This window comes from Salmo salar, chromosome ssa22, assembly GCF_905237065.1.
Source record: "Salmo salar chromosome ssa22, Ssal_v3.1, whole genome shotgun sequence".
Lineage (NCBI taxonomy): Eukaryota > Metazoa > Chordata > Actinopteri > Salmoniformes > Salmonidae > Salmo > Salmo salar.
Window position 1 is genome coordinate 16,250,251 of NC_059463.1, and position 15,635 is coordinate 16,265,885.

General features: G+C 40.0%; 1 protein-coding gene across 1 annotated transcript; it reads right to left on the reverse strand.

Moving 5' to 3' along the window:
* Nucleotides 1-11,990: 11,990 nt before the first annotated feature.
* On the reverse strand, nt 11,991-14,535 carry LOC106582877 (red-sensitive opsin-like). Its single transcript, XM_014166455.1, has 7 exons — nt 14,481-14,535; nt 14,248-14,364; nt 13,655-13,951; nt 13,317-13,485; nt 13,062-13,227; nt 12,685-12,924; nt 11,991-12,474 (listed from the first exon to the last, which is right to left on the reverse strand). The coding sequence occupies exons 2-7, from the start codon at nt 14,348-14,350 to the stop codon at nt 12,376-12,378; spliced, it is 1,074 nt and encodes a 357-aa protein (XP_014021930.1). The 5' UTR covers nt 14,351-14,364; nt 14,481-14,535; the 3' UTR covers nt 11,991-12,375.
* Nucleotides 14,536-15,635: the final 1,100 nt, after the last annotated feature.

Sequence of the window (15,635 nt, forward strand, 5' to 3'; positions counted from 1 at the left end):
CCAGATTGCATAAAAAGCCTTGGTAACGAAATTAACATTAGACCAGGAAACGAGGCGTTAGCTACATGTTTGAAATGGTTGAAACATGTTTGAAACCTTGAATAATCAACGAGGGAGAAAGGACAAACTCCCCTCTGAGACAATCACTGGTACAGCTGATTAGCTGTCCTGAGTCAAATATCTTGAATTCTTCAAACAATCCCATCCTACTACGAGTCTCAAATCACCCCACTGGAACCATCGGCACGGCTGGCTTCAGAAGGGAATGGAAGAGTGAACTTCCTGTTCAGGACAAAGACACCCATATGTAAATACAGTTGAAGTCAGAAGTTTACATATACCTTAGCCAAATACATTTAAATTCAGTTTTTCACAATTCCTGACATTTAATTCTAGTAAAAATTCCTTGTCTTAGGTCAGTCAGGATCACCACTTTATTTTAAGAATGTGAAATATCAGAATAATAGTAGAAAGAATTATTTATTTCAGCTTTAATTTCTTTCATCACATTCCCAGTGGGTCAGAAGTTTACATACACTCAATTAGTATTTGGTAGCATTGTCTTTTTGGTAGCATTGTCTTTAAATTGTTTAACTTGGGTCAAATGTTTTGGGTAGCCTTCCACAAGCTTCCCACAATAGGTTGAGTGAATTTTGGCCCAATCCTCCTGACAGAGCTGGTGTAACTGAGTCAGGTTTGTAGGCCTCCTTGCTCACACATGCTTTTTTAGTTCTGCCCACACATTTTCTATAGGATTGAGGTCAGGGCTTTGTGATGGCCACTCCAATACCTTGTCATCCTTAAGCCATTTTGCCACAAATTTGGAAGTATGCTTGGGGTCATTGTCCATTTGGAAGAACCATGCGACCAAGCTTTAACTTCCTGACTGATTTCTTGAGATGTTGCTTCAATATATCCACATAATTTTCCTCCCTCATGATGCCATCTATTTTGTGAAGTGCACCACAGTCCCTCCTGCAGCAAAACACCCCCATAACATGATGCTGCCACCCCCGTGCTTCACGGTTGGGATGGTGTTCTTTGGCTTGCAAGCCTCCCTCTTTTTCCTCCAAACATAACGATGGTCATTATGGCCAAACAGTTAAATTTTTGTTTCATCAGACCAGAGGACAATCATCCAAAAAGTATGATCTTTGTCCCCATGTGCAGTTGCAAACCGTAGTCTGGCTTTTTTATGGCGGTTTTGGAGCAGTAGCTTCTTCCTTGCTGAGCGGCCCTTCAGGTTATCGTTTTACTGTGGATATAGATACTTTTGTACCTGTTTCCTCCAGCATCTTTACAAGGTCCTTTGCTGTTGTTCTGTGATTGATTTGCACTTTTCGCACCAAAGTACGTTCATCTCTAGGAGACAGAACGCGTCTCCTTCCTGTGACGGCTGCGTGGTCCTATGGTGTTCATACTTGCGTACTATTGTTTGTACAGATGAATGTTGTACCTTCAGGCGTTTGGAAATTACTCCCAAGGATGAACCAGACTTGTGGAGGTCTAGAATTGATTTTTCTGAGGTCTTGGCTGATTTCTTTTGATTTTCCCATGATGTTAAGCAAAGAGGCACTGGGTTTGAAGGGAAATCTTGAAATACATCCAAAGGCACACCTCCAATTGACTCAAATGATGTCAATTAGCCTATCAGAAGCTCCTAAAGCCATGACATCATTTTCTGGAATTTTCCAAGCTGTTTAAGGGTACAGTCAACTTAGTGTATGTACATTTCTGACCCACTGGAATTGGGATACAGTGAATTATAAGTGAAATAAGCTGTCTGGAAACAATAGAATGTTATAGAAAGTGTCCCCCTTTCTCTGTCTCTTTTTTCCCCTCTCCATCTCGGGGGAGCAAGACATATCTTGTCAGTCCACTAGGGACCTTTGTCTCATGTAAAGGGTGTATGTTTATTCTGTGTTATTATTTAGTTAGCTAGTAAATAAATAATTAAACCAATTGGTGTAGTACTGAATCATGAGCATGGCTGAGGTTTTTGCAGATCCAAGGTTACGACTGGTCAGAATAATAAGAGATAAGGTTTAATAAGATGACTGTTTATCGATGAAATAGATATATACACGTTATAGTGTTTAATTCGGGAGATGGTAACTCTAAACAACCTCTTCCTTGGTGCCCCAAATCCTAATGAGTACATTTTTACATGATTCATTTAAATCAGGTAAACAATTAAACATAGTTAGTGGATTAAATAAATAGTCATCAGATGAATGAAAGTAAGTCACGACACTTGTTTCTCTCAATAAACCTTTAATTCACCTGATCTGTGTAATCGGAATGACTTGATAAACTATTTACACCAGGGTAGTCCATACATCTTCCTGGATATCTACCCTCATGTAGGTCTGCTCATTTGGAGTGAAAACCTTCAAATGGGCAGACCTACATCAGGTTTTATATCCATTCAGAAAATGAATATAAAACCATTCCAAAAGTACAATAATGACATGGTAGGCAAAAATGGTCTAATATGTTTTCTCACACAAGTTTGTTTCCCAAAAACGTCCCTTATTTACATTTGGTTGTAGGCCCCATTGTTTCAACAACATTTGAGTCCTCTGTAGGTTCAGTACTAACCGCGGGCCACAAAGACTGACAACAATAGGGAAAGCTCTGGTCCTTCATAGCTCTAAGGTTTGCTAACTGCATCATGTGTCGTGTGGCGACTCCTCGAAGGTGTGGTGGCGCCTCAGGGGGTCTTCTTATGTATTAGTAAACTGCTCACGCACCAATATTTAACAGGTGGTCACTCAAGACTGGAATTGATTAGCTTGTTCTACTGTAATCATTGGGTGCACAAATTAATCACTCACATTGACATTTGTAAAGAAATCAATGGAACTGGGACCACGGTGACAAGACAAAATGTGGGCACTCTTCCTGATTTGGCATTGGAGAAATATAAGATTAATCCATAGGCCTCTCTCTCTGTCCAGTCTTAGCCTGTAATTTCTGTAGTTATCCAAGTTCCACCTGTAAGAAACAGTTTGTTTGACACAGGTTCCTTCCAAATCGAGAGTGAATTAAGTATCGCCAAGTAAAGGTTGGTCAAAAATATTAGGATCATATATTCCGTATGCACAACCTCAGACACACGCTTCAGATATGCCGGTGAGGTTCAAGTTCACATGGCTACTAATGTCATTTCTGCCTTTCATATACCAACAAGTCTATCTGTACTCAAGTTTTGATATGGAAAATGTTGACTGAATTGCACGTCATGCTACCACTAGGGGATGTTTTGAAAAGGGTATGACAATATCGACTGAACAGATATCATTCTTTTTTTTAAACACCCCGTCTTAGATGACCTTTTATTTTCAGCCATCTGAAAATGCAAAGTTCATTGCTGTCATCAGGCTATCAGAGTTCGGTAGCAATTTTGTCTGAAAAGAAAATGGTGAGAAACGGGAAATTGGATAAACTCACAGATCAACCTATCAATTACAGTACTAACAGTAGAATAACAAAAAACAACTAACCTCAAAGTAACAAAATAGGATTGTCATGTGATCTACAAACCAAGGATTTACACAACAAAATGTTAGAACATAATACATACCAGCTCTTTTCTGCTGTTTTTTCCTTTTCTTCCCAGCAGCCATGAGTGCTTGGCCCTGCTGAATTTCTTAGTTTTTATTTTACCTTTATTTAACCAGATAGGCTAGTTGAGAACAAGTTCTCATTTGCACCTGTGACCTGGCCAAGATAAAGCAAAGCAGTTCGACACATACAACAACACAGAGTTACACATGGAATAAACAAACATACAATCAACAATAGAGTAGAAAAATCTATATACAGCATGTGCAAATGAGGTAGGATAAGAGAGGTAAAGCAAAATATAACATTCAAAATATTCTTTAAATCCACGGCATGGGGGCAGCAGCATCAGCTGAACCACCCGTCTTTGCCCTTTTATCTCCACAGTCATAGATCTGAACTTGTGACAGAAAAATAAAGATATATGAAGATTCAATTCATCAAAGGACTTTGAAGTGGGCCCCTGCCCAAGTTATAATACTACTGTAAAAATGAAACGATACGTGATCATCTGGGTTGTGTTCAGTATAGGGTTGTCCGCCAAAAAATATCTCCTGACCAATCGATTGGTTGACATTTTAAATGTGTATTCACTGAACTTGTCGGATGCTTTAAGCACAGTTTGATTAAATAATTAAGACAAACAAATGACTAGAGAGGGTCCGACAAGCAATTGATTATGCCAGGTCAGGCTCAGACTTTGAGCTGTGTTAAAAAAATAAGAAATGTAAAAAAAGACATGGAGTGACTAACTAGCACCTGTTCTCGCTTACCTCCCTACTGCAGCAACCACCACAGAACATCAAATTGTTTATCACGCAACATAAATTACAGCCATTTCTGACTCAAAAGTTCTGTTACCGAAATCCCTCCATATTCCCTCAACCCTTGCTCTCTTTACGTGACACATGTACGCATCGCATACGCGTGACCAAAGACCTATTTGCACGGGACTAGTATTACTAGAGAACGTTGGTTACGTAATTATTACTCCAGAATTCCCGTTATTCCAGTGGACAATTCGGATGGGATCAGCTTTCTCCAAACTGCCCCCTGTAATAATTTTCTTAAATATATATAAATTGACAGTTATGATAGAATCCTGGAGGTTTTTATTCTAGTCGTGAAGATACAGTATTTCAACATGTATAGGTGATAACTCGAGCTTAGTTCCCAAGTTTCTAAACCATACCAAACCATCTTTGGTCTAGTGTCGCCATAATATTTGAATTGAGGAAGTGTGATCATTTCCCCCCACTCATGTGCATTGATAAGCATGTATTTGATAAGCACACCAAAGACGGCATTAAAGATATGCAATAAAAGACAGACGGCACATCTAGTAGCCTATTTCATACCATAGGCAGCTGAATTTGCAAGATAACTTTTCTTTCATGTTGATTTTGGCAAAAATTACAAGAGGCCGTTTGCGCTCTTTTAAGGTCCTTATTACTGAATAGTGTCTGTTCCAGGCGGGTAGGAGTCAAAATAAGAATACTGTAAAAGATGGAGACTGGCACACTGTCAAAAAAGGGAATAATCCAATAGAGGCCTGAATGCAAAGTAAAGATGTTTTAATAAATATCATGGTGCAATCAAGGGTATAAATGAAAGGTCAAAACAAACATTTCGGCCTCAGGCCATCATCAGTGTAAATCGTCAGCACACACACCTGGCTTCTATTTAAAGGGCAATTGCATGGCACATGATCAAGCAAGAAAACACATCTGTCAAACTATGAATCAGTACCTCCTACAATAGAATGTACGATCTACATTATATACAAAAGCGGTGAGAGAAATATGAATTATTGCTTTTACATATACCATGTGAACAATTCCTCAGAATAAATAATACAGGATTGTAAGGGTAGGGAGCAAGATCTACCACTAGATGGAGGTATCGAACACCAATGAGGTAATGTACCAGTTACAGAAAACACACAATAACAATTCTTAATTCATGCCTGATGGGTGGAGTTTTTAAACAACCACCTGCATTCTATCTGGAGAAGACTAAGTTCAAGATTACCACCCCATGTGAACGTTTTATCTGCTGTATAGTACAGAACATAGTACAAGCATTATGTGCAATATGGGATTTAGGGTAATTTCTCTTTACAGGACTCTTGTGTTCTATAACATGTGTACTTATCTGTCTACTGGTTTTGCCCACGTATTGCTTATTACATGGACAAGAGATAATGATAGAACAGCTGCATGTGATAAACTGTGATAGTGTATTGTTTGCCAGTGGCAGAGCTGCTGAATAAGCTCACTCTTTTTGACAGGAATCCCTTCATGCCACACAACTATGGCAGGGATAGAAGCCAATCACCTCGCCCAGTCCATCATCATTTTCAATGAAAACGTGGCATTGACTCGCCCATGGATTGATGTTTTTTCCTTGTCTCAATTAAGAGTTCGGCATTCGACTAGCCACATGAACGCGCAATTACAAGCCTGCTAGAGGTAGCGGCAGGCGGACGAGCAATAGCCACCGTCTTAGTACAGCCTGAGCTGGAATGTGAAACTAACTGAAGCTAGCTAATGTCAGAAAAGCCTGTGTACATCTAGCGACATATGTAGTATACCCCTCTGCATGTAAAGAAATGTAATGTAAATAAATGAGTATCATCACTCAAGCGCAATACTGCAGTGTTACCGTGCACACTCAGACAACTGGAAAGAAAACATACCTTTTTGAATTCCCTGTAGTACGCCTTTCTTGAATTCTCATTTTCAAAATTGACAAGCTTCTCTAAACACTGCATTTCAGTTTCCTGCAAACAGAACACAAAAACACTCATGACAAGCTCTCATTCATTGATAAAAAGAGCATTGAGAAAGCTGGTCTTCCTTGACTAACCAAACAGACTATAATCACACTAGTTAAATTACCCTCTGCTCAAACTCTCTTTGTCGCTGAAGAACATCTCTGAAAACGGTCCAGACTCCTCCTGTTCATCAGCTCCAGTTCCCTTGAGAACCTCTGCTTTTCTTGGAGCTCTTGAAGCTGATCATGACAAAGAAGCAACACATTTTAAATACCTAAAAATCTACTTTGAACCAGAATTGCGCTATTGTCATGACAGAAATGAACAATTATAATAAAACAAATATTTATATCATGGTGCACCCTTTTCTTCTGGACTTCTTCTGGTTTTCCATACTCTTTAGGATGTCATGCAATGGACAGCTCTGAATTTCTATTCCCTTCTTGAGCGTCAGTCAGTTGTACATCTTTTCCCTCCAATTGAAATAAAACTAACATGAGATATGGCCAATGATGTTAGCATGTCTAAGCTATAACTTAGTTGCCTACAGTATACAAAATGTGTAGTGCGTCTACTTCACATTGAGTCGAAACCTATTATTATATTGGGCTGCAGAGACCCTTCTCAGTTCATTAACTACTGTTATGTTTCTGTAAAAAAAAAAAAAGGTTTTCTGAAGTTGTGTCAAGGTTTTACAGTTTATGCCAAAGTGTGATCAGCTGGCTGGTAGTTTGGTGTCCACTGATCACAACAGGCTAGCTAGTAGCTGTTATTACCAACTCTGGTGTATTGCCATACTCAGCAGCGTCGCAGGTGAAATTCATATTGAATTGTATTCTACATTCTGGCTTGCAGCGCACTAGTCTATTTGAAATTGTCCGACAGTGAATAGCATGTTACTAGCTAACACCGAGGTAAAGACAGTTACAGGTTGGATATTCGATGGTTATTCGCCTGTAGTTTTCCTTACCTCCACCCACAGCAGTTAGGGACCGTCAACATAGTGACAAATCAAATTTTTTAAATTTCAATAGCTATTTAACCTGTTGGGGGTAGGGGGCAGTATTGACACGGCCGGATAAAAAACATACCCGATTTAATCTGGTTACTACTCCTGCCCAGTAACTAGAATATGCATATAATTATTGGCTTTGGATATAAAACACCCTAAAGTTTCTAAAACTGTTTGAATGGTGTCTGTGAGTATAACAGAACTCATATGGCAGGCAAAAACCTGAGAAGATTCTGTACAGGAAGTGCCCTCTCTGACCATTTCTTGGCCTTCTACACTCTCTTTATTGAAAACAAAGGATATGACACTTCCTAAGGCTCTCAGAAGGCACCAGAACGTTGAATGATGACTTTGCAGCCCATGGCTGAAAAACAGTAGCGCATTTGGATAGTGGTCGATCTGAGAACAATGAGACGTGCGCACGCGTGCACGTGAAGAGTCCATTTTAGATTTTGAGTCTTTGAACGGAAAGGACGTTTCCCGGTCAGAATATTATCGCTTTTTTACGAGAAAAATCGCATAAAAATAGATTTTAAATAGCGTTTGACATGCTTCGAAGTACGGTAATGGAATATTTCGATTTTTTTTTGTCACGATACGCGTCCGCACGTCACCGTTCGGATAGTGTCTTGAACGCAAGAACAAAACAGAGGATATTTGAACATAACTATGGATTATTTTGAACCAAAACAACATTTGTTATTGAAGTAGAAGTCCTGGGAATGCATTCTGACGAAGAACAGCAAAGGTAATCAAATTTTTCTTATAGTAAATCTGAGTTTCGTGAGTGCCAAACTTGGTGGGTGTCAAAATAGCTATCCCGTGATGGCGAGCTATCTACTCAGAATATTGCAAAATGTGCTTTTGCCGAAAAGCTATTTTAAAATCGGACACCGCGATTGCATAAAGGAGTTCTGTATCTATAATTCTTAAAATAATTGTTATGTTTTTTGTGAACGTTTATCGTGAGTAATTTAGTAAATTCACCGGAACTTGATTGAACAAAACATGCATGTATTGTATAACATAATGTCCTAGGAGTGTCATCTGATGAAGATCATCAAAGGTTAGTGCTGCATTTAGCTGTGGTTTTGGTTTTTGTGACATTATATGCTAGCTTGAAAAATGGGTGTCTGATTATTTCTGGCTGGGTACTCTGCTGACATAATCTAATGTTTTGCTTTCGTTGTAAAGACTTTTTGAAATCAGACAGTGTGGTTAGATTAACCTGTTGAGGGTAGGGGGCAGAATTTGCACGGCCGGATAAAAAACGTACCCGATTTAATCTGGTTATTACTACTGCCCAGAAACTAGAATATGCATATAATTATTGGCTTTGGATAGAAAACACCATAAAGTTTCTAAAACTGTTTGAATGGTGTCTGTGAGTATAACAGAACTCATATGGCAGGCAAAAACCTGAGAAGATTCTGTACAGGAAGTGCCCTCTCTGACCATTCCTTGGGCTTCTTGATTCTTTTTATTGAAAACTTAGGATCAGCTGGTGAAAAATGCTTATTGAAATGATCGATTATCTTGGATTTATCGGTGATGACAGTGTTTCCTATCCTCAGTGCAGTGGGCAGCTGGGAGGAGGTGCTCTTATCCTCCATGGATTTTACAGTGTCCCAAAGCTTTTTGGAATTGGTGCTACAGAAAACAAATTTCTGTTTGAAAAAGCTAGCCTTAGCTTTCCTAACTGACTGAGTATATTGGTTCCTGACTTCCCTGAAAAGTCGCATATCGCGGGGGCTATTTGATGCTAATGCAGAACACCACCAGATGTTTTTGTGCTGGTCAAGGGCAGTCAAGTCTGGGGTGAACCAAGGGCTATATCTCTTCTTAGTTCTACATTTTTTGAATGGGGCATGCTTATTTAAGATGGTGAGGAAAGAACTTTTGAAAAGCAATCAGGCATCCTCTACTGGCGGGATGAGGTCAATATCCTTCCAGGATACCCAGGCCAGGTGGATTAGAAAGGCCTGCTCGCAGCAGTGTTTGAGGGTGGTCATTTGACCGCAGACCCATTACGCACGTAAGCAATGAGGCAGTGATCGATGAGATCCTGGATGAAGACTGCAGAGGTGTATTTAGAGGGCAAGTTGGTCAGGATGATATCTAAGAGGGTGCCCGTGGTTATGGATTTAGGGTTGTACCTGGTAGGTTCCTTGATAATTTGTGTGAAATTACCTTAGATTGTAGGATGGCCAGGGTGTTAAGCATGTCCCAGTTTAGGTCACCTAACAGTACAAACTCTGAAGATAGATGGGGGTCAATCAATTCACATATTGTGTCCAGGGCACATCTGGGGGCTTTGGTTGGGTCTATAACAAGTGGCAATGGTAAGAGACTTGTTTCTGGAAAGGTGGATTTTTAAAAGTAGAAGCTCGAATTGTTTGGGCACAGACCTGGATAGTATGACAGAACTCTGCAGGCTATCTCTGCAGTAGATTGCAACTCCGCCCTCTTTGGCAGTTCTATCTTATCAGAAAATGTTATAGTTAGGAATGGAAATTTCAGGATTTTTGGTGGCCTTCCTAAGCCAGGATTCAGACACGGCTAGGACATCTGGGTTGGCGGAGTGTGCTAAAGCAGTGAATAAAACAAGCTTAGGGAGGAGGCTTCTAATGTTAACATGCATGAAACCAAGGCTTTTATGGTTACAGAAGTCAACAAATGAGAGCGCCTGGGGAATGGGAGTGATGCTGGGGGCTGCAGGGTCTGGGTTAACCTCTACATCACCAGAGGAACAGAGGAGGAGTAGGATAAGGGTACGGCTAAAGGCTATAAGAACTGGTCGTCCAGTGCGTTCGGAACAGAGAGTAAAATGAGCAGATTTCTGGGCGCGGAAGAATAGATTCAAGGCGTAATGTACAGACAAGGGTATGGTAGGATGTGAGTACAGTGGAGGTAAACCTAGGCATTGAGTGACGATGAGAGATGTTTTGTCTCTAGAGGCACCATTTAAGCCAGGTGAGGGGGTGGAACAAAAGGGATAGCTAAGGCATGTTGAGCAGGGCTGGAGGCTCTACAGTGAAATAAGACAATAATCACTAACCAAAACAGCAATAGACAATGCATATTGACGTTAGGGAGAGGCATGTGTAGCCGAGTGATCATAGGGTCCAGTGAGTAGCTAGGGAGCTGGAGACACTGCGATTCAGGCAGCTAGCAGGCCGGGGCTAGCAGATGGGCCTCAGGGGGACGTCGCAACGGAAGAGCCTGTTGAAACCCCCTCGAACTGTTACGTCAGCAGCAAAGGGTCCAGGCCAATTGGCAAAAGAGGTATTGAAGACCAGGAATTGTCTGATGGATCTCTTCAGCTAGCTGGGAGATGGGCCTAGCTCCAGGCTAGCTCCAGGCCAACTGGTGCTTGCTTTGGGACAGAGACGTCAGCCAGGAGTAGCCACTCAGATAGCAGCAAACTAGCTGCGATGATCCGGTGTAAAGGTTCAGAGCTTGCCGTAGGAATCCAGAGATGTGGTAGAGAAAAAGCAGTCCGATATGCTCTGGGTTGATATCGCAATGTGCAGACTGGCAGGAATTGACCGGGCTGAGGCTGGCTGATGTCCGAGTTAACGATGATGACCACTAGCAGTGGCTAACTGACTACTTGCTAGTTAGCTGGCTAGCTTCTGTCGGGGGTTCCGGTTCTAAAGTATAAAAAATAGCAGATCCATACCACATTGGGTGAGGAGGGTTGCAGGAGACTATGTTGAAATTGACATAAAAAATATAAAAATATATACACGAAGAAAAACAATATATATCCGGGACAAGACAAGACAAAGACGTCTAACTGCTACGTGTGTCCTCCATCTGAGTAGGGTTAATGCTGTACTTTTTCATTACAGTCTTTATTTGATCATTGTAGCACCTTGTAGAGCAGTGGCCCCGGTGCAGTCGACCATACAAAGAAAAGGACTATTAAAGGCCCAGTGCACTACTTTTGTGAAAAACATTTATTTTCTTTTTTATCCAGGTTTTTCAAGGGAGTGCTGCACCTCAGCCCCTCTACTTCCTGCGGCTATGGATGTGGCGACTGTAGATGGTCCAGGTCTTGCAGCTGTTGAGGAGAGTTAAGATGACCACTGCCTGGTAAACAGACCAGACCATTTTTGTCTGAAGCTTGAGGGCTTTGTTCTTTTGGACACACGTGTCCGAAAGGGGAATTAACCTGATGACTTTTCAGATCAAGCATCCTTGCATAAGGAGTGACTTAACCGGCCAGTATGGGTCACATTTCCATCCACTTTAATTCCTAAGGTCAAGATTATGGCTACTTCAATGGGTATGACCAATCCAATGTCACTGTATAATCCTTTACATACACAGACTCCATACCAAATGAGCTATTTAGAAAACACGCATTCACATTCAATTCTAACTCATGTTGTACCATCTCAGTATTGATATTGAATTGAAAAATGACGTGTGCTTGTTTGTGAGATATGAAATTATCATAATTGTATCAGAGTCCGTCTCTGATTCACATTTATGTTTTTGATGTAAATAAAAATCCTATATACTGTATACTGTATATATGATATCGTTTCCGTTTACTATGAGAAGGTAGCAGATGGGGGTTATCATGGGTTATTGTATTGTAATATAAACAACATAAAACAAAATGGTCATTTCCAGTTTGCTGCATATTTTATTTTCATCATAAAACAGTCCAATGAAAACATAACATACAAATATATATATTTTTATAAATGTTGTGTATTTGCAAGTCTGTCTAAAATAAAGGTTTGCTTCATGGCAGAAATTTAATGAATGAACAAACAATTTTATGCATGCTCAATTCTCAGTGTGGTATAAATAATCTACAAATGAATATGTACAATTCTCCCCAGATCAACATTGATTCAAAGGATGTTTTGAGCCTGTACTCGCTTTTGGAAATAGATTAAACACATGGCAGCAAAACATACATACAAGTTCAATGTAGAGAAGTTCCTTTTAGTTTCCTTTCATACATGTCTGTTTCCAGATCAGTTTGATGAATATGGAAAGTTTATGCGGGTGTCACAGAGGAAACCTCTGTTTTGGATGTAGACACTTCAGTGCCATCATCTTCTGCCTTGCCGAAGAGCTGCATGATGCAAGTACGGAACTGAAGAGAGAGGAATAATTAAACATAAGAAGACTTTGAAATTGAATGTCTATCTACAAAGTGAGCGAACACATCGTGATCTGATGCTTTTTAAAATAAAATAAATGTACACAACAAAAGCATTTGTGAAACATTTAGAAAAATGTGTATTGTTTTGTAACATGAAATCGGTAAGAAAAAAAACTGTCTGAGAATCTTGTTACGATTTACCTGTTTGTTCATGAAGACATATATAACTGGATTGTAGATGGTGGCGCTCTTGGCAAAGTAGGCAGGGATTGCGGCAGCCAGAGGGTGGAAAGCATACCCAGGGTTAGCCGCAGCAAAGCAGGCAAAGCAGGTATAAGGTCCCCAGCATACACAGTAAGCTATAATCATGACAACCACCATCCTGGACACTTCCTTCTCAGCTTTCTGTGTTGACTCAGAGTCTTTCTGCTGTGCAGCAACCTGTGGTCATTCAGAAGGAATATCAAATGGTTAGATTTATCCCTCTAATATGCCTTTTCATAAGGTACACTTGACCATTACTGTATTTACCAACATAGCTGCTTGCTACATTATAGTATATTTAAAATATCACTTACAGCACGGATGGCGAGCCAAACGAAGATGTAGCAGAAGATGATCACGAACAGGGGGAAGAAGCAGCATGTAATCATGAGAGTAATCATGTAGGACTTGACTCCAGGATCCTCATTGCCTCCGAAGACATCAGGTCCACATGAAGTCTTCAAGCCATGAGGCCAGTACCTGGTGGAGGGAGAGACAGAGAGAAATTGGTTAAATAATGACATGTTTTGAACTTGAATCCTCTGTGAAATAAGAAGAGAAATACCCACCTGCTCCAGCCAAAGATGGGGGGAGAACACCAGAAAGCAGCCCAGACCCAGGAGAAGATAATGCCTCCCATGGCCCATTTGGCATCAAACTTGACACTTCCAAAAGGCTTACACACCACCACCCATCTCTCCCAGGAGATGACAGCCAGAGACCACAGAGCAGCAATACCTGTATAAGATTTACATATACATTAGACAAAAGAGACATTCTGATTACTGTCACTATGCTATGGTGCTCTAGCAACTGTCAATTACTATTTCTCAGCACTATGTAGAAATGTAGAATTTCCTTGTTAAATATTATATCAAATTGTTGTCCATGTAAAACTGCATTTTACCACAAGTGGAGACAGTGAATCCCTCAAAGACACACATTGGGTGTCCCAGAATGAAGTAGCCAAAAACCTGGTTGATAACGCTGATGGTGCTAGCCAAAAGTGTCTCCCCGATGTCAGCAATAGCAAGGTTAACCAAGATCCAGTTGAGAGGGTGTTGGAGCTTCTTGAATTTTGCAGTGGCCACCAGTACCAGGCCATTGGTGAAGACTGAGAGGATGACCACTAGGATCATCCAAAGTGTTGAAACATTGTACACCCATCTTGGAGCAATGTGGTAGTTGGGGCCCTCAAAGGGATCTGAGTGAAAAAAGATTCAATCATTTTGTAAGAAGGAGAAAATGACAGGTGCAAGTGCCTGGTTAGATGAGCTACATGCTTTTAAATGATCAGTGAAGATGCAAAAGCAATGTAAATTACATCAATAATATTCATTCATTAAAATTATTATGTATGAAGCACAATTTCACTTATGCCATCTATGTTGTATATAACATCAATACATACAGGAAACATAACCTCATGATTTAAATAAAATAAAATATATGAATTGGAAGTTGCAATCAAGGCAGAAGCAGTTGCTTGTTCTCTCCCACCTTTGGTGTTATTGCTATTGGTGTAGGTGAAGGACGATTCTCTCGTTGTCTCTTCGTTATGTCGCCTGGCTGCATAAGCTGCATTTCCCCAAACCTCTGCCATTTCTGAGAAGGAATCTGAAGAATATGCAAATCAAGAAGACAATATATTATATCCCTTTCAGTCATTAAATTTTTCTAAAATTTTCACCTTGCCAGTTGTTTGTTGCCACAGTTGTGTTTTTTGCCTTTACCTGTTGCCAGCTTTTTCTGTCTTCTGGTTTGCTTCTCTTGCTCTTCACCTGTTGTGGTGTTAGCAACCAACAAAATGGTGTACCCCAATCTGTGGGGTTTTATACCAGCCATGTCCTCATCGAGATTAAAATCTAAATCAGAAATGGTTTCACACACACACACACACACACACACACACACACACACACACACACACACACACACACACACACACACACACACACACACACACACACACACACACACACACACACACACACACACACATAAACAAAGTTCAATTGCTGTATGCTGACCCGGAAGAACTGATGACCAAGGTTTGAATTTAAGGTTAATCCTTCTTGGATAAGAAGTGCTTTTGGTGTTGCATTCAGGCGAAATTGCTTATCCTCTTCATGCAAGAAAATAGTTGACTTAACAATTATTCTTAGAGAAAATGTATTTTGACAATACAAATGGTTTTACTATAAAGAAGTAAAAAGGGAAGTAGTCTTTGACAATCAGACACTGATTACATTTACTTCATTCTATGCTCAAGCTTTTACTGTTGTAAATACAAACCAATAATGAGGAAAGTGGATCACTTTGGTTCTTTAGGCTGATTGGAGAGATAATCTCTATCCTATCCGCTTTACAAGAGAGTTCATATGGGGTGTGTCATGTGAGTTTAGTCTTTAAACAATCATTCATAACAGGTAGCAGTGAATAAACATTGAGTAAACAGTTGAAAAACATAGAAAGTGAGACCAGAAGGTATTTTCATTTTGCTGCATGCATGACATTTATTTTAAGCAGAAAAAAAACATTGTTAAATACATTGTATATATATATATACGCAATTGTATATTTACATGTATTCTTTTTTTGTTTGTTTTTGCAAGAGGGCTACAAAATATTTACCTCACAAGTTACTTTGAAAATGAGAGGTTTTGAAACCAAATTGTTCACATAGTTTTGAAATGATCAGATTTCCAATGGCAGTTCATTTCAGTTCTCCTTAATAGTGATGCTGTCTAGTTTAGCCACTGAAGAGTGAAGGGAATGCCTTCCAAGATGGCAACTTTTTCTTTGCCACTTGAAGAGACATTGATAGTAGTACTATATATACACATATTCCCATAATGTACCACTACAATAGCTATAGTATGACTCTG